At 40.8% G+C, this 19,982-nt stretch overlaps 1 protein-coding gene across 1 annotated transcript; it reads right to left on the reverse strand.

The window, feature by feature from the left end:
* Positions 1–1,793: 1,793 nt before the first annotated feature.
* Positions 1,794–14,644, reverse strand: slc22a16 (solute carrier family 22 member 16; the record flags this gene model as incomplete). The annotated part of the gene is made up of 8 exons (XM_080048201.1): positions 14,519–14,644; positions 12,939–13,418; positions 11,091–11,208; positions 8,850–9,432; positions 7,514–7,641; positions 4,835–4,944; positions 4,441–4,540; positions 1,794–1,976 (listed from the first exon to the last, which is right to left on the reverse strand). Exons 1-8 carry the CDS (start codon positions 14,560–14,562, stop codon positions 1,794–1,796), a joined length of 1,746 nt encoding a protein of 581 aa, XP_079904327.1. The 5' UTR covers positions 14,563–14,644.
* Between the last annotated feature and the right edge of the window lie 5,338 nt (positions 14,645–19,982).

A 19,982-nucleotide genomic window follows, 5' to 3' on the forward strand; every position in this document is an offset into this window, starting at 1 on the left:
GCAGCTAGCATGCAAAAGAAAAAAGGGCAACAAAATCAAAACAACCCAGTGCATCCCAAACTAGACCAGCTGCCAAGGCTACAGTAAGTTATATAGGCCTATTTGTCAACTTGACAATGCAATTACACGTTAAAATTTTGTTCTGCTTTCTCGCCTTCTTTTTAAAATTATTCCCATGAAGATAACAGTGACAAACAACCCCATAGTGTGTGTGACAACCGACCCCTTGATGGGATTGGTTGTCACAATGTGTAAGGGTGTCTTTGACGATTAATTTCTTCTTTATTACAATAAGATAGAAAAAGTGAGGGGTACACATTTCAAGCCAACACCTTAAGCTTCAATTTAATGTAGGAATGACTATTGAAAGATGTTTAGGTGATGAGCAATTCTCACTAGAGTAAAAAGTGTGCCTACTTACCCCGTTCTCCCCTACATGAACACATTATAATGAATTACTATACATACATTTCCTTCACTATGTCCAGCATGTAGATTGCATACATAGAAAAAGCATGTAGAAAAATAAGATACCTATTCTTACTTACTTTCTAACACAAGCACAGGCAGGCACACACACACACACACACACACACACACACACACACACGCACGCACGCACGCACGCACGCACACACACACACACACACACACACTCACTAGGTAGCAATGCCATCTTTCAGAAGAGCATACTGTCAAAGTGAGTGTACACATGAATGGTAGGTTTAGGATCATTTCACAGTGGATGCCCTGAGATTAGAAAACAAGAGTTGAAAATGATAAAAGGTTTCTCTAAAATTAACATAAAGCAATTTTTGTTATAGGCCTACTTTAAGAATAAAAAATCTATCAATCTATCTATTGTTCGGATCATGTATTTTAAATACATGTCACTGTGTGTCAAGAAAATGTTTGCACCTGTAATACTTTTATGGAACATAATGTTCCAAAAAAGCTATGGCCTGCACTTCATTTCCGTTTCAAAGGGGTAACTTTATCACCAATGCAATGGGGAATTCCTGTTTATTACAAATTGGGTCCTACATATGTGTGCTAGTTGTGGCTGTCAGTACCATAAACAACTTTGTAGCAAAGTTATTTTCAGAGTTCAATACCCGAGATAGTTGAACTTTTTTGAAAGACAAAACAAAGGCAAGTAGTACAATTATTACCCATACTTTCCATTGTAAACATCTGTCACATGTTTTTGTTGAACATTGAGCTATTGCGCATGTGTGATCTGTGTGACAGTTTTCCCTGTGTGCTGGGTTATTTTTCCTCCAAATTAAATGTTTTGGAGAATTTATCTGAACCTACTTGGTGAGTATAAAGTTATCCAAACTACAAAAATAACTGAAGTTGTTAGACAAAAACAAAACTTCAATATCCTCAAAGTGTCCTTGGTCTTGGAGATATCCAACACTCATACACACACACACACACACACACACACACACATAGAACCGTGATTTTCTCCATCATTCCTGGACTACTGGGACAGATTGTTAAATCAACGTAATCTGTACGACCCAGGAGTCCTGTTGATCACTTTCTAGTGCAAAATGTCAACAAACACGTCATTTCAACAAGTTTTGAAAAAATTGCTTGTTGTTTCCCTGATATTCGTTCCCAAAAATCCAAATAAATCGATGATGTCACTGTATGAGTTTTTGGTGGCCTCCTTCATTTTCACACACACACACACACACACACACACACACCCCCCTCCCCCCAAAGCTTCTCTCCGTCTCTCAGGTTTTCCGTCATTGAAGCAACAACTCAAGGCCTTGGCTTTAATGTTGATTCATCTCCAAGCCATTCTGCTCCTCTCTATTGCCCCGTTCTGAGGGCTTCCTGCTGGGCTCACGTCCCAGAGCTTCAGCCTCTTCCAGGGTGGTGGTGAGGGGTTTGCCCAGGGTCTCCGGCAACAACAACGTCAGCACTCCGAAGATAAATGCCAGGATTCCTACAATGACCTACAAGGTGGTTGGTGTGAATGAAGCGGGGGGGAGGGGGAGGGGGTCATTAGTTACAATGTGTTTGTTCGGTTGCCAGGATACCCTTGTGGATCAAATGGGATTGATGGTGCACAAGGAGGAAATAGGTGATTAAACGTTATAGCCTTGGGAAACGCTGTCTAGAATAGTAGAAATAAATATATGATGTCAATGTTGGATGTCTTAATAAGCTTTTACAAAAATCAGATTGAAAATAAATATTAATTAAAGGAATAGTTCAAAATGTTTAGCTTTTTGCCTCACTCTCCAGCTCAAGAAAAAGGTGACAGACACTCATACACTGGTAGTCAAGGGGAGCAGGTCACGATAAACTTTACAACATCACTAAACGCTGCTCTGTGCTTGTTGGGACTTGTTGGTTCACTACCTTAAGTTGCACTCTATATTTTTACACTATGTCATTTTGGAAAGAAACCAGGAAGTGCCCGTTATGGTCACGTATGTATTTGGTTCTAAAATGTCATAACGCGTAAAAATATATAGTGTAACATAACATGGTAAATAAACAGGTAGATGTTGTAAAGTTTATATTTTGACTTGCTCCCCTTGAATACCAGTGTTTGAGCTAAGCCAGTGGTTCTCAACCGGTGGGGCGCGCCCCCCCGGGGGGGCGCGGACACTCTACCGGGGGGGCGCGAGGGGGATGAAAAAAAAAAAAAAAAAAAAAAATCGTAATTTTTTTTTTTTTTAATTTCAATTTTTTTCCTGATATGTAGCATAGTTCAGAGATGATATGTATTTTTTTTCTTTCTTAACTTTTTTTGATAGGTATTTGCCAAGTGCATCACACAAACACTCCAATCCACTGATATGAGATCAGTTTGCAATTTTCAAGTACTGAATTAATGGTAGGACTGTGGCCACTAGAACTGGTCTCTGGTCAGCAAAGGTCTTGAAAACAGCATAAGTGTGCTTGTGACATGCGTGCCACCCATGCACGTGTATGGGCACGTGTCCCAGCAGATTTTTGAAATCTGAATAAAAAAATGTAAGTTTGTAGTTAGCAAGTGTAACATGTTCTTAGGGCAGAATTTCATAAATAAAGGTTTATTTTTTTAGCAAGATATTTTGTCAAATGCTAGTTGTCGTCCGTCCCTCTGTCCAGTTGTTAGGCATCTGGCTGCTAGCAAGTTATGTTGTCTTGCTAATTTTACTATTCATCTGAACTGAAATAAATATTGACTTTTTCCTTTATTATCTTCGCCAGAATGCACCAGAATGCTTAGATTACATGTTAAAAACACAAAAAATCTTCTGGGGGGGATGCCCCCAGACCCCCCTTCAGGGGTTTAGTTTTCTGACAAACATTACAATGGATACTAACATGATTTGGGCATTTGGGATTATAAATCATCTTTGAATTGGTTGTACAGCATATCACATGCTATTCATTCAGGGGTGCGATGGCCACCCCACTCTAGCTCTGTGGCCCACCGTGGCCACCCCCAGTCAAAATTTCCTGGAATCGCCACTGAGACACACACAACTCCGCGTTCAGGCTGCACAGCACATTAATCGCAGGTAGCATTTTGAGCTAAATCTGGCCACTTTCCAAATCCAAGACTCAATAGTTGAAACATTCTCTGAACTGGGTTGTCAGACAGCAGTGTTTCCCATTGATCATAGACTTTGTTTTGTGAAGCTTTTTCATAACAGGTATACCTATTGTAGAATTTATTCTGTGTATGTTCTATTTAGGCTACTATTTTCTTCTCTTCTAAGGAGATTTTAAAAAAAAAACATTTCCTCAGTGTCTCATTGATACAATCTCATAATTAGCTTTTAAAGTGCACCAGAATTTAACGTTAAAATATAAGAAATTTCCGGACCCCAACCCTAAACCCAATGTTCAACTCAAAGGTGCGCCACTGGCCTAGCCCTTGTGATAATAACAATAATTGATAGATTATCTATCTATCTATCTATCTATCTATCTATCTATCTATCTATCTATCTATCTATCTATCTATCTATCTATCTATCTATCTATCTATCTATCTATCTATCTATCTATCTATCTATCTATCTATCTATCTATCTATCTATCTATCTATCTATCTATCTATCTATCTATCTATCTATCTATCTATCTATCTATCTATCTATCTGTGTAGGGTGGTGTGTGTGTGTGTGTGTGGGGGGGGGGGGGGGGGGGGTTGTCAGGGTCGGTGGGGGGGCCCAACTGCAATGACCCAGCTTTGGGGGGGCCCAGCTTGCAGAAGGTTGAGAACCCCTGAGCTAAGCTAACCTGGATGACAGACCTTTGACCATTTCTACATTAAAAATGCACCCACAGTAACAGGAACGGTTACTGTCGCCTTTTCTTGAGAGGAAGAGTGAGGCAAAAAGCTAAATAATGTAAAATGTTGAACTATTCCTTTGATATTATTAAATGTATATGGTGTAAAGAGAAGATGTATACCTGAGGTAGGTAGACCCAGACATCAGCCAGGTAGACACAGAAAGGTGCCACAACACTGCCAACACGACACATCATGCTACCACTACCCACTGCCAGAGATCTGTAGGGAGATCATAAATACACATAATCAGCATCATTAGAGAGCCTATACCACCACCAATATGAACATGAAAGAGTATCTTAAACATTTCTAAAAAAAAAATATATAGGCCTATATATTTTGGAAGAAATTAGACATGTTCTTTCTTTGGGGTTTGTATGAGCTGAACTGCCAGATAAATCGAGGTAACCATTTTTTAAAATATATTTATATAAAAATATCTAGATTCTAGTCCAGATTGTTTTATGTTGATTTTCAATGAGCTTCATGTATGTGGATTGTATTTGCTCTAACCTGATGATGGTTGGGTAGAGTTCACAGGTGTACAGGTAGATCAGACCAAAGGCAATGGCGATGGCAAACTTCCCAGTCATACTGAGAATGATGGCCAGTACCTGGATATCCTGTGGAAGAACAAGAGTGCTTGTAAAGAAGTCATTTGCTTACACATTCGATTGATGTTGCTCTTTTGAACGTCATTTTGTCCCCAAGGCCAAAACAATGTGTGCACCGATGTTAAAACCATTACCCTGTTAAAGGACAATTAAGTGATATTGTTTTGTTAATAAGCGAATTCAGCGATCACTTAAACAGTATGCGCAGATCATAACACAGGTCTCCCAGTCATTCAACTTTGCAGTAATTGCCAGATCAAATTTTGAGTATCCCGCTTGTTTTGATCCAATCAGGAGACAGAGCACTATAAAGAGGCGGGATCTCTGTGCTCGTAAACGATGACTGGATGCTCTCCATCCACTATCTGACAAAAACGGTTGCACGTTCATGTGGTGGTGACGTAGGGACGAGGGAGGGGACTGCTAACTGACAGGAAGTTAGCGAAAATGGCCATATCGCTTACTTCTCCTTTAATTAATATAACAGCTGATTTCATCAGGCATTAAAATACACTTGATTATTTGACCTTCAGACTTTTCATCTACCCACTGATTCCATTAATAGTCCAAAAGCCAGGTCGCAGACTCTCTTGCAGCACACTATGGATGCTGGGAGTGAATTTTGTTCTTGCTGACTTGCATTAACCGTGTCACATTTCCTCATAAGTGGTGTAATAAACTAAAGGGATGATTGCCATTAGCATCAGTTGCTCTGCTTTTAATCTGCTTCATCATAATAGCCAATTTTGTGGCGTGGAACCACCTAAACACATCTACTTCTTTTCAAGAATATAATATGTGTTTATATTGAATGTGTAGATTTATAGATACTGTTTTGACAGTTATAGTGGTGATAAAAAATAATAGATAGGGTAAAGTAAAGCCACTGAAATGAGAAGAAATCCTAACGTTTATACTTCGCTTCAGAGAGAGCTATTACTGTAATACACTATGGAGCTATGGAGAAGTGTTTCTCCTACTACGGCACCTCCCGCCCACCCTGAAATTCCAAAAAAATAAGAAATCTAATCTACAGTCTCTTTTCATTTATGTATCAGGTGCTATTTTATATATTTTTTTAAATTAACACTTATGTTAATTAAGTAATTAATGTGAACGTAGTGTCTGCTCTTTTTTTTTTGGAGTGAGGGCGAGGATGCTAACATTAGCTCTGCTGATACTGATCAGGACTAGAGGTGTCTGACTTCACATACGAGGAGGCAGTGGGAACTGCTTGAAAGTAGGCTACTGGAAAATTTCTCGAAACAGCCTGTCCTAAGCCAAATAGGTGAGATTTTGAACGGACATGACTTTGTAGAAAAAAAATTATATATATATATATATATATATATATATATATATATATATATATATATTATTAACTATTACAAAAACTCAAGCCCAGAGCAGAAGATGTCCTGAAAAATCTACACAACATACACGAAGCATGACCATGCATTTTCAGTTTGCTGAAAAGTGACAGCACACTCATACAAGATATGGTTGATGGCTTTGTTCAAAATAAAAACAGCAGTAGTAGAGTTAGTAGTGACGCTGTGAAGTTAGGAGAACAAGTGGACTGAGGGGTAGAAATGATGTCACAAGATTTTAGCGACAACCACGAGAACAAAAATAAATAGAAGCATGTCTTGCCGTCTCCAGTGTGTCTCCACTATGGTACTTGTTAGCTCACTGCTTGTTGACCGCTCTCTTTAGAATGGCTCTCTAAGTCAAGGGTCATGTTGACTTGAAAATGACGTACAAGCTGTCTGCCAACCCAACCGTAAGCAGTGCTAACTTAGGTCACAGACAGTATCATATAGAGCGTGGCCGCTAGGGAACTGAACGTGTTGTATATCAGGGATCAACAGCAGGGCAAGAAATGTCAAGAAAATAAAACTTAAGTGCTAAGGGTCCGTACAGATTGTGCAGGAGTAGATGATACTTTAAAAATGGCACTTAAAATTACTGTTGGCCTATTTCCTGTTTCTTGATTTCCCCTTGGCACAAGACTCCACACACTGCTTACATATAGCAACACTGTCACATGTGTCATGCTCCCAATGCAGATAGAAATCAGGATTTGACATACTGTATTTTGAAGTTATAAAACTTAAAGATGATTGTAAAAACAAGTTAATGTAGTGTCAAAAGTATTCCATAAAGGAGGAATTTCCTCTTAATTTGGGGTTCAAATAAGTATGAAAAGTTTGCAACAAAATTGCTACAAACATGACTTTTGCAATTCGTTTAACTTATTTTCATGGGGCTAATGGAAAATGTTTCATAATTTTAAATTTTAAAAACATATGTTTTTGAAGCTGCGTATAAGTGTGCAAGCAATGTGACAAGTACTTTTTTATGTACACACAAACTGTCCATATCGCTGTGTCTTACACACACACACACACACACACACACACACACACACACACACACACACACGCACGCACGCACACACACACACGCACACACGCGCACACACACACACACACACACACACACACACACACACACACACACACACACACATCCACACACATCCACACACACACACACACACACACTCAGTACGTACAGGAGGTACCACAATGATGAGCATGCAAGCGATCCCGGCTAGGATCAGAGCTGGGGCACAGGTCTTCTTGCGGCCAATGCGGTCCATTGCATAACAGCCAACCAGATAAGAGGGGAGCTCCACTGCACCTGTGGACAGCCAATCACAGCAGCTGTATGTCAGGGGGTTATCGTGATACTGACACACTGACACCCAAGACTTTCTATCTCTTGGGACCTAAATAACCGGCAACTGAAATTCCTTTCCAAACGTGCTCTATACTGCCTATGGGGATTATTATTTTAGCTTAACCCTAACCCTAGCTCAGCAGTTACAGAGCTATTATAGAGTTATTTTACCCGCTATGTCACTTAAAACGGTAAACAAGTCAAGTCGAACTGGGGAGCAAATATAATCTAAGATGATGCTCTCCTAACTAATATATTACCCTCGATGAACATAATGTTTTATAATGCATGGCACACACACTGCAAAACAGTGTGTTCAGCCCTTGATTCTCCCGGCAGGTTTAAAATTGCATCCTGCTCAACTTGGTAAACAGGGCTGCTAAGCTACGATGTCTTGTTTGTTTACAATGGAAGAGCTGGATCTGTAATTAGATTAAACAGGCTCACTTCACACACACACAAAAATAGACAGAAATATACCTAGGAAGGAACAGTATGTAAATTGCCTTCTATGTTTGTAAATTATTTTCTGCTTTGTTTATTTAGACTCTTTATAAAACATTAATCTGCTTGTATTTTGCATTTGAATTGTATAATTTTTTTGCAGATGGTTTAATTTGACAAGTTTATTAATGTTGAAAATATGCCTGGGTCTTAACTTTGACTAAAAGAGAAATGTGCAGAAAGTGAGCATGTTTCTAAAAACCTTGTTGAGCTGCCCACTAAAATGAATGCTTTTATTTTGTTTAGGATATTTCAATTCTTTATTATCAATATCATAAGTTTATTAAGCTTCTGAATATTTTATGTTGTTTAAAGAAAAAAAAATGAAAGAAAATGTGTTGTATTTTACCCAGACTTTTGCTTAAAGGTGCTACGAGGAACTTTTAAATATTTCTGAAACAGTCTCATGTATCCTCTGACATGTAACAGCAAACAAGACCATCAGTGCAAAGAATGCTATTTTTGTATAGTTTTTCTCAATGCCTTAGTCATGGGTACGCTCACCCAGGAACTGAAGCTGGCGTAGAAAAAAAAAAACACTATCGCATTTGTCCAAAGGGGGTGCAAGAATGAACACAAACCAAAAGTTTCCTCAGAGCTCTATACTATCAGAATACCATATAATGGCCTATCGCTTAATTCACACTCCTCAACCAACGGCTTACCGGCGAGGAAGAGGTTGACATACTGGTTTCCTCCCAGGTTGACCGAGCCCAGAGAGAAGACATAGTAGCCCAGGCTGCCTATGAACCAGATGGCCCACACTGTGCAGGTCCGGCCCGCCATCCTCCAGCTACTAAACAGGTCCAGGATGGATAGGTTCTTTTCGGGCTGTGAAGACGTCTGAGGCTGGTGGTGGTGGTGCTCCACTGCCTCTCCACCCAGCAAAGCCAGTCCGTTCTCCCTCTGCTCGGGCTCCAGGAGCTCCTCTACCTTCATGGTGAACTCTATGCCGTTGAAGCTGGCGATCTGGTCCAACAGTTTCTGGGTTTCCTCGTAGCGGCCCTTTGCCATCAGGTAAAACGGCGTCTCGGGGAACTTCCAGCAGAAGAGCAGGAAGGGCAAGGTGCAGGTGGACAGGATGATTTGGTATACCCACCAGACACGCACCAGGTATCCGGTCAGGGCCACCACCATGATGCCCACAGCGAAGGCAGCGTGCACGTGCATGGAGGTCCACGTGCGCACCTTGATGCCAGTGAACTCCGTGACATAGACAAAGACCACCACCAGATAGCCGCTGGACACCTGGAACAGAACACAGGTTAAACGGGTGTTTTTGTTACATTGTTCGATAATAATAGTCCAGATATGTGTTTTAAATGTGGTCTAGAGGAAGGCACGTTATTCCATTTCACGTCTTTGGAGCTGCCCAAATATGTAAGAATTCTGGGAATTCTGGGAAAAGGTCACACAAAAAAAATAATATATATATATATATAAATATTTGACAATGTATTAAAAGTCCTACGAGGAACATTTAAATATTTTTCAACTGATGACATGTAACAGCAAACCAGACCATCGGTGCAAAGAATGCTATTTTTATAAATGTTTTCCTTAATGCCTTTGTCATGGGTCCCTCGCCCTGGCATAGTAAAAACACTATCGCTTTTGTCCAAAGGGGGTGGAAGAATAAACTAAGAATTAAAGTTCCTCGGACCACCTTTAAATACCATGAAAACATCCAAGAAAGGCAACACATTTTCCATATATACTGTACATGCTTCCAAGTTAATGGTGAAATGTTAAACATTTATGAGCATCTCGTGTCACTATTGTGAGCACAAAATGCACATTTAATGTCTGGTTGAGCATTTACGTTTTTTTAAATGGTGCTTGTGTTTCTCCTTTGGGCCACATATTCAGCACTTTGGCTATGGGATAAAGCACAAGAGTAGAGCACAAGTAGAAGAAATTGCTGACATACACACCACTATTAGTCACTGGTGATACCAGACTGTAGCAGTTTCTCTCTCAAGGCATATGGCAGCAATCTGGCTTCAAGTCTTTGATTATGAGACTGAATCTGCACTGTGTTAAATGTGGTTGTGCAGTGTTGGCCTATCCTATCTGAGAGTATGATTCTATGTGAAAAACAACAGCTGTGGCTGAGGAGGGCTGTGGCTTAGAAGGCGAACAGTGGACAAACTGTAGAGGCCCTTTCAGCATAACTTTAATCCCATGTGGGCTGGTAACCTAATGATTTTCCCTTCGCTTGCCTTGTGACTCTAACGTGTTCTTTTACGTTCATATTGTGCATTTAGCTATACACAAAAACACAATTTTGTACACACAAAGACACACTAGAAACACTTTATTACTCTACTTGCCTACTAACTTAATGTTCTAATTTCCTTATCATTGCCCACTTATACCAAGGTGTCCTGGGGCCATTTCAGTTTATTTGAAGACTGCATCAAGTGACCAGCACATGGGCTTATTGATTTTATAGGATGGAATCCAAGTTCACATTTTAAAGGCTTGAAAAGGACATCAACCTCACTCAGATGGAAATGTAAATGTCACAGATATCTATTATCTCATTATTATGAAAAATGTTAGCAATTATGATGACATTTATGCTCATTGTATGTGAATAGTGTACAAGGTAAATATTTAACTAACAAAAACAAAATATGAAACGCACCCCCATTACAACAGAGGGCAAAACTACAGTATATGGTTAAAGTTACATTCTTATTATAAAACGTTGGAACAAACATCTTGTTTTTGTTTGTGTGTGTGTTTGACTGCAATTACATAATAGGAGGTGGCTCCTGCTCACTTACGTCATTTCTACGCCAAAGTTAATTTGTCATTTTCCCCTAATGCACCAGCCATAGCATGCAAGAACACAGACACACAGCCACATAAACACACACACACACACACACTGAACTCACCATGGCAAGAAGGAAGCGGAGCACCAAAAATATATAGTAGTTTCCGGAGAATGCTACAGCCACCCCGAGACCAAACTGACACAGGCTGGTGAACGTCAGAATCTTCACACGGCCAATTCTGGAGGAGGTAAACAGAGAGAGAGAGAGAGAGAGAGAGAGAGAGAGAGAGAGAGAGAGAGAGAGAGAGAGAGAGAGAGAGAGAGAGAAAGAGAGGGTTAGAGAGAACCATAAAGAGAAGAAGATTGATCGAGAGATATTGCAACTGACAGTGAATTTACAGGTAACCAATGCACTAAATATGAAGTCCAGTAAAATGCTGTAAGCAAGAAAGACTTCACCAACATTGTATTATAAAGCCATTATAGTGAGTTGCGAACACAAGAAGTATGTTTGTTGTTTAGGCCACTGAGTTTCTGCATTTAAAGGTCAGTGTTAATGTTAGCATCTTTTTTGTAGCAATCTATTACAGCCAATTTTTCTATGAATTAAGTACATCTGACTGACATCTGAATACTCTCCACTTCTGTGTTAAGAGTAAAGCTTCGACATGGGATTGCACTTTGTACTCAACATTAAAGAGATTATCAAAAACCCTTTAATAGCCATTAACAAGAGCAGATACAACTGCAGGGAGGGACGATGACTAACTCATCCATTCATGATAACCCCTTCCATCAGCTCTTGTTAAAGGAATACTTCACCCATACGGAACAGGCGTTCTATCATTATAAAATCACTATTATAATATAATGAATGAGGTTTTTCTTCCCTCAGTCTTCCCTAAGTCTTCCCTTGGCCCAGCTGTCCTGTTGGACAGCTGGGCCAAGGCTGTCCAATTTTCCTTACTGTGACATCCAGGTATGTCACAGTAAGGAAAATGTAGGGCTAGACAGTGAGACCATAAAACACTCTTTCTGCCTTTTCTCAGGCTAGGATGAACCTTTCAATTTTTTTTTGCACACTTATACTAAATAGGATCTCAGAATTCAATACACCTTCATATTCCCACTGGTGAAGTAGGTCTTTAACACTTTGTAAGAAGGATCTATTTCATCAGATGGTTCGGCAAACATTAAAGGTGGAGTCAGTGATTATGGAGAAATGCTTGTTGTCAAAATCGCCATTTGACAAAATCAGTGAATATCTCCTCACGATCCGCCACCTTACTGTGTGTGTGAGCTGAAAACGAAATTCATTGGCAATACACAGCCTAGAGGCTCTGTAAATGGTGGATTAGTTTACATACCAGTTTACATAGCATAGGCTGTGTATTAACACTGGATTTTTTTTCAGCACCCACTCACAGTACAGACAGTATAGGAGATATTCACAGATTTTTTGAAATTGTGATTTCGACAACACCGTTCTTTAGAATCACTTACTCCCCCTTTAAAGCAAGATGACCTTACCCTGACTTTATCTCAAAGTTGATCACTTCAGCCTTGGTTTAACAGACCCAATAAATTCCTCTATCTAACAATTCACACCAACCATCCACTTTTCCTGCATGGCTGTCACTCTTAGCATCCCTTTCCCACATGCTTCACGCTTATGAGGCAACACATACTGTAAGCTCACACATCAACCACTGACATGCATTGAGTAATGCTGAGGCAGAAGTCTAATACGTCATGTGAAGTTATGAGCACACATGTAAAGGATTATTGAGTCAAGATCTCACAGCTACATGCAATACAACTTGAACCTGTTTTCTTGTTACCATGCACACGTGAAAAGAACATCCTAATAATGCTTAAAACCTGCAACAACAAAAAAAACTGCACACTTCTTACATGATCGTATGCAAGAAAGATGGAGGGGGTCCTTTAGCCACCTTGGCCTGCTCACCTGTCAGCCACGTCCCCGAATATCAGCGCCCCGATGAGCACCCCCATCATGAAGGTGGGCTGGCACAGCTTGGCCAGCCACTCCTTCTCACACACCAAGTCCCAGTCCGTCACAATGCTCTGGTAGACCTCACTGTGGTCGTAGAGAAAGGTGCCGTTGCAGGCGCTCACTGTCCTGTTGCCATCAAAGTGGTATGTGAAGTCGGTTGGGTTGGTGCGCAGGGCGTAGCGGCACTTGCTGAGCTCCCACTGCTCTCCCTCAGCTGTCCTCACCACCATGGGGCCGGCCTTGGAGCTGAACAAGGGCAGCATGTCTTCCACACTGGAGGCCGTCAGGTTGCCGTACAGGACCTCCGTGATGTTGTGTCCAGGCAAACCGCACACAAAGTTTGGCGTCTCCACCAGGAACACAGAGGCCAGGTAGTGGATCCCACAGGCGATGGCCTGGAAGACCGCAGCAAAGTACAGACATGCCTGATATCTGGAGAGGAAGAAATCATTTTAAAAATATGCAGGATACCAGAGCTGGAAAAACTTTCCATTTAAAGGTGGAGTCAGAAATTCTGGAGATGTTTGTTTGTTAATTTTTTTGTTTTTATCTCCTCATAATCCACTACCTGGTTGGTACTGTTTGTGTGCCGAGAAAAAAATTGTTTATATGCAGCCTAGGCTCTGTAAACGGGTATGTAAACAAAGGGAGCTCACTGTAGCTAGCGACATGCCAGTTTACAGAGCCTAGGCTTTGTCACTGGGGTTTTTTTCAGCGCACACACAGTACATACACATGGTGGATCCTGAGGAGAAATTCACTGTTTTTTGTTTTTTTGTTTTTTTTTAATTGACAGCCAGCAAAACAGTCAACATAACAACTCCTTCAATACATTTTAAAATCCTGACATACCGTTTTGTAAATGCAGTGAAGTTACAAAACGAGTCAAACAGCATAAGATTGCATAGAAATCTTGAGACACATAGCCTATGATGAAATCTAAATTGGAACAATGGTCATTTGTTATTCTAAGGACACACACACACACACACACACACACAAACATTTTTTACATGTGCTTTGTCATATCCGACGTAGCCTCATGGAATTAATTATAATTATAATTAGAAATACTGGGAAAAGTTATTTTTACGCTTTTCAGCACACTCCAAATGCAGGAACATGTGACCGATCATGCACACACAAAAAACTACAGCGTATATATACAATTGCTATATAAGGGGACACAATGGTTCTTCTGAAGCGTGAAGAAGACATCCCCCTTCACCAAAAAAAAAAAAAAAGTATCCAAAGGAAATGTGAAGAATTTAAATACAATCCTAATAGGAATGAGCTCCTTCGGTGTTTCTGTTGTTTGTTTAAAAAAGGCATTCTTTACGTGGAATAAAAATGAGTCCAGCAGAAGTTTCAGAGGCTACCGCAGCCCATACACCATCCAGCTGTCTGCTCATGACAGCCTACTACCAAGAAATAAACCCGACTCTTTCACAGAAGTTAGAGGGGGGGAAACCAGATATGCCCACTTAGAAAGTCTAAAGAGCAATAGGCAACTATACACATGCGCTCGATACCTTTTGAAATGTCCAAGTTCGTCGAATATTCTCTCTACGGTCATTTTCTAACGGTGAAGTTTTGAGCGCGGAGGCTCCCGGTGCGTCTCTTTTCCTCAAGCGGCAGAGAATCGTGGGCGCCTCGACCCCAAACGACTGGGGCTTTCGCTGAACGGGGTGAGGAAGGTGGGGCGCAAACACACTCAACCACCCACCCACACACACACACACACACACACACACACACACACTCACACACACACACACACACACACACACACACGCACGCACACACACGCACACACACACTCAAACTCTCTCACACACAAACACACACACATACACACCGGACTCACTCCCTCATACACATTCACACTCACTCATACACATTCACACACAAACAGAAAGTCCGCTTTCAGCCGCGACAACAGCCGCTTTGGTCGTCGCAAATGATTATGATGATGATGATGATGATGATGATGATGATGATGATGGCTTGACGTCACGTCACATAGAAAGTTCGCTGATGCAATGTAAAGCTGTGTTTGTTGCTGTCGGCTACTATATGAGTTGATCCTCTTGGAGGAATCCACTTCATTCATTCAATTCTCTTTGATTAATATTAAAGATGTAATTGTTCCTCATTTGTCTCTGACAGTAACTGCTGGCCCGTTTGGTCGTTACAATGGGGCCCTTGACTAGCCTACATCACACCCTCTCATAGCCTACAATGTAGCAATCATGCCAAGTGTTTTGAGAGCCTGTTTATTATGATTCAATAGAGAGCCTTTATAAAGTAACTTTGAAGATGCCCAATAGCCTTGTTGAAGGCCTTGTGTGCTAATTTTATGAGGTATAGACTCTCACATAAAACCATACTCGCCGAGTTTTAATAGAGGCTAGGGTTGTAGACAGTGTGAGTGTGGTGGGGGCATACCTGTTGTAAATAGACTGCCCTTGCATAACAGCACACTGTGACACAGCGTCTCTGTGGAATTGTAACCCCTGTCCCAGGATCTGTGAACGTGCCAGGTGTTTTATAACCTGAGTGTTTTGCACAATGCTATGCTGCCTTAAGTTACATCAACAGCAAAAACAAAATCTTCAAATCACGTAAAAGCCAGCAAAAGCAGCCATTTTCAGCTGACATTTGAGAAGCAAGAGACATGAAATATTTGGCATTCCTTTTTCCCTTTTCAATGCACTTTGATGATAGGTTGTTGACAATTCCTTATTTGTTAATCAATCGAATTGAATAGATGGATTAATCCTGTCAGCTCTACTCAAAATGCAGATGCACGCAATGCCAAGTGTAACAGTGTGTGTGTGTGTGTGTGTGTGTGTGTGTGTGTGTGTGTGTGTGTGTGTGCGTGCGTGCGTGTGTGTTTGTGTGTGTGTGTGTGTTATGTAATTCCTGACACAAGGTTACTTCACGCCCACCTCTCTTTGTGCCTCTGCTTCTCCCATTCTTCCAACAGTATCGGGGGCACTTTGATTAATAATTGACACGTGCATTAGATATGTTGGTCGTATTGACTTAACTGTACCTTGCCTAGGCTGGATTGAGCCGGACCACAACTTTAAACAGTGTTTGCTTTGGTCAATGGCAATCTCTGGCCATCTGCTCCACTTCATCCGATGGTGGACACAGTTAGAGAGGCTTTATATAAAAATCTAATGTGTATTTTTAGATGTGAAACTTTAAACAGCAGCAAATGATTAAGACACTATTCATTAATTTATTAGTTCAATTACCGTAAACAACCACCACCACTGACAGGCTCATCAGCTTTTTCTGGCCTCCATTTTCCCCATGTCAATTGTATGCCAAAAAAGGGGTTGGAGCTCACACAGAAAGTATAGGGTTTCTTTGCAACATCAAAACACCTTGATTTATGGCACAAGCAGATGTCGTCCCTATATATCAGACAGTGCAAGCAGCAGAAGAGCTGTCATATTTCACATATATAGTGGCACTGGCAGTGGTGTCAGAGGCTATACTTCTTGCTCTCAGTTATTGCACTTGGTATAGCTCGCACACATTGCAAGATATTCCATTTAAAGTAAAGGCTGTAATTGTAGCTATTTAGGAAAACTAAATCCAGTGTATGTGGTGGACAGTGGCTTGGTGACCGCTGGAGTCTTGATCCATTTAGTTGTAGAGCTGTGTTTTGAGACAACTCTCTCTGCCCAATTTAACCTCTTGCTCTCTGTCCTCCCCACCTGTTTTCGATGGTGATGGGTGGGAAGCCGGTAAAACTTAGCGTCATCTGGTAATTGAGTATTGAAGGTACTTGTCCTCATGTTAGGGCCAACAACAGCCTGTGCACAAGTCTTGTTGTGCTCTGTTGAAAGACATTGAAGGAGCGGATTTGTTTTTTGGCTTCCGACTTCTTCTCTTATTCAGTCTGGAGTTAGTGAATCAGTCAGTGACTTGTTTTTTAATTAGTGTTTTTAATGTTGTTGTTTTTTCTCGTTTGGTTTACAGTGAGAGTGGACACAGTTTTAAAGGGGCGGATTATTCTGGGGTTTTTCCAGTTGCCTTTTCTTTTTTCAGACTTTGTGAACTCTGTGTGTGTGTGTGTTTGTGTGTAGTATTTTGTCCCCCAGTTTAAAAGCAAACACACTAACATTCACCAGATCCTGTCACAACTGGCTTCTGCAGGTGTACTGCAGCCAGGTGTCCAACTGTTACATGTAACTGGCTATAAATATCACACATAAAATAGTGTAGTTAATCTGCTACCACAAGACACTGCTTTTTGAACACCCTCTGTGCAAAGTGTGCCTGTGTAATTGTTTGCCTACTCAATTTCATTTCAAGGTAAAGACTTATGAGCCAATACGATCAATATTTGTTGTCATCAATAGCAAACATTAGCTAAACGTACTTCCAATTTACGCGGTGCCTTTGGACGTGCTTGGTAAATCTGACCAGTTAGCACTAGCAGTGGACCTCTCTCAGCCTGACCTATGATTGACCTGTTGATTCAGATACAGTTTCAGACCACTTTATTTATCCCCCCCCCCCCCCCCCCCCCCCGATTCATTTATGCTGAGGAGGAGCCAATGGCATTAGTTTAATAGACCTGTGTGGTGAGTGGAGAGGAGAGTAGAGCTACCAACACATTCCATATGGCCGTGGATTTTGGCCAAATGCAGACAAATAATTGCAATGTGTGTAATGTCGTCTCCAGAAAGAACAGAACACATTTAAAAAATCCCCTGCCTTCAATCTGAAACAGCCACATCATGAACATGGTTTCTCTTTGTGAGCGATACACAACATGTGTCTGACATTCTGACTCATATTAGATCATTGTGTTGAAAAAAAAAGAAAGTTGGATTCCTCTGTTGGTGTGTAGGCAAACGACTGCAAACCGTCCCCCATACTCACCTTTATGCACACATTGCCACCCACTGCAGTACGTACACACACACACACACACACACACACACACACACACACACACACACACACATCATATTGTATGTAAATAACACACAGCACCAGAACTTTGCAATATTTTCCTCACAGCTCTGCTTGGTTTTCTACATGCAGTCGGTCTAGTCAGTCAGTTTGAACCGAGCGCATTCTTTCCACATTGTCTCATAGTGTCCAGCACAGCTTCAGTTACAGTTTGAGCCACATCACTTTCTTCACTCACAGACTTTGTGTTGTAATCAGTTCCACATGGCGCTGATATGTTTTCATGACTTACCACTGGGTGGCAGCAAAGGTTCTCTACATATCTGACATCTATTTCATTCTTGCTTTTGTGTTCACAGAACTGACTGAGGTAGACTTTGATTGATTATTCTCATTGACTGATTGATCCTATTATACAACCAGTGTCTATTAAGGTGTGTTTCTAAACATGTGAAGGGGATGTGTTAATGTTAGTATGCTGTCCATAGTATATCCACTGCAATACATTTCACCCTGTCACTATATCTCCCAAACCACATTACTTATGCAAATATGTTCATGCTTTATCTGGAACAAACTCCCAGAAAACTTGAGGTCTGCTGCAACCCTCAGTTCTTTTAAATCGAGTCTGAAGACTTTTCTGTTTCCATTTTAACATGTTGTTTTTATTTAATTTAAATGTTTTACTTCTTTTCATTCGCTTTTAAATGTCTTCTAATGTGTTTCATGTATTTTAATCTTGCCCCTGTAAAGCACTTTGAATGGCCTTGTTTTTGAATTGTGCTATATAAATAAACTTGCCTTGCCTTGCCTTGCCTTTGATATAACTTATTGTACTTTAGTATTTGTGACATAATTAATGCGACCAATACATAAGACTTACTGTGCCTGCTTTTATTCATAGTCAGGCATGGGGAAATACAGTATTATTTATTTTACTCCAAATGAGGGCAGAGCTATGAGAGCTATTAATAAGCCAATATACAAACAGTAAAGTTTGCCACTGGTTAAACAGAGCAAAAAATTAGGCAGCTTCATCAATGTCCTGCATTCATTTTCTTTGATTGAGCATCCCCCGTCAGCATGCTCTGTGAAGCCGTGCAAATCTTTATTTCAATCCATGTGAAACTTGACTGAAGCTCTATGGCAGGCCTGATAAATGACGTGTCCTTTAATATCAATCAAATAAGCCGGAGCAGCTCTGATGATGAATTTGTTCACAAATAAGAGCAGTTTAAGTCGTCTTCGGAGTGAAATTGTAGAGAAATTGAATGAGCTGAACTGTCAATGAAATGTATACGGTAGCCTATATCATTCTGTAAAAAAATATTTACAAGGAAAATAGATGAAAGCAGTTTGTTTAAGAACATCATTTATTTAGGAATGCTTAGGAAACAACTATAGGCTTAAAGATGAATGATAAAATAGTGCAACTTCTTAAATATTGTGAAAGAGAAATGCAACCGACAAAGTAAAAACATGACTATAAACTGATCCTTGTAATGAAAACAACGCGTATCCTAATGCCTTTTCCACACATTCAAAACATTCCATACATTTCACAGCAAAACAAAAAAGACAGAAAAAAGAGTCATACTTGTGCCAGATGTGAGTCATATTATCAACCCTGCTAATCCAGGCTGATCTGTGTTATTCTGTGAGAGAGACAACTTGTTCACAGATGCTGAGAGGAACCTGCATTGAGGCCCTGCCCATATATCTAGGGTTTCACAGTAACCCGAGTGTCTGCAACCCGAGGGAGGAGACATAGGGGTAGGTGTGTGTGTGTGTGTGTGTGTGTGTGTGTGTGTGTGCGTGCGTGCGTGCGTGCGTGCGTGCGTGCGTGCGTGCGTGCGTGCGTGCCTGCGTGCCTGCGTGCGTGCGTGTCTCTTGTGCTTGACAGAAACAAAAAAGGAAGGCATATTAAAGGGGCGTGTGTGTTTGGGGGGAAAGGAGGTCTTGAGAGTGTGAGGGAGGGAGTTGCCAAAGTTTTCAAAGGGCAGCACACATTGTACTTTGAATCGGTTTGCAGAGCCTCGTGACACACACACACTC

This window comes from Ammodytes marinus, assembly GCF_949987685.1.
Source record: "Ammodytes marinus genome assembly, chromosome: 19".
NCBI classification, from domain to species: Eukaryota; Metazoa; Chordata; class Actinopteri; order Uranoscopiformes; family Ammodytidae; genus Ammodytes; species Ammodytes marinus.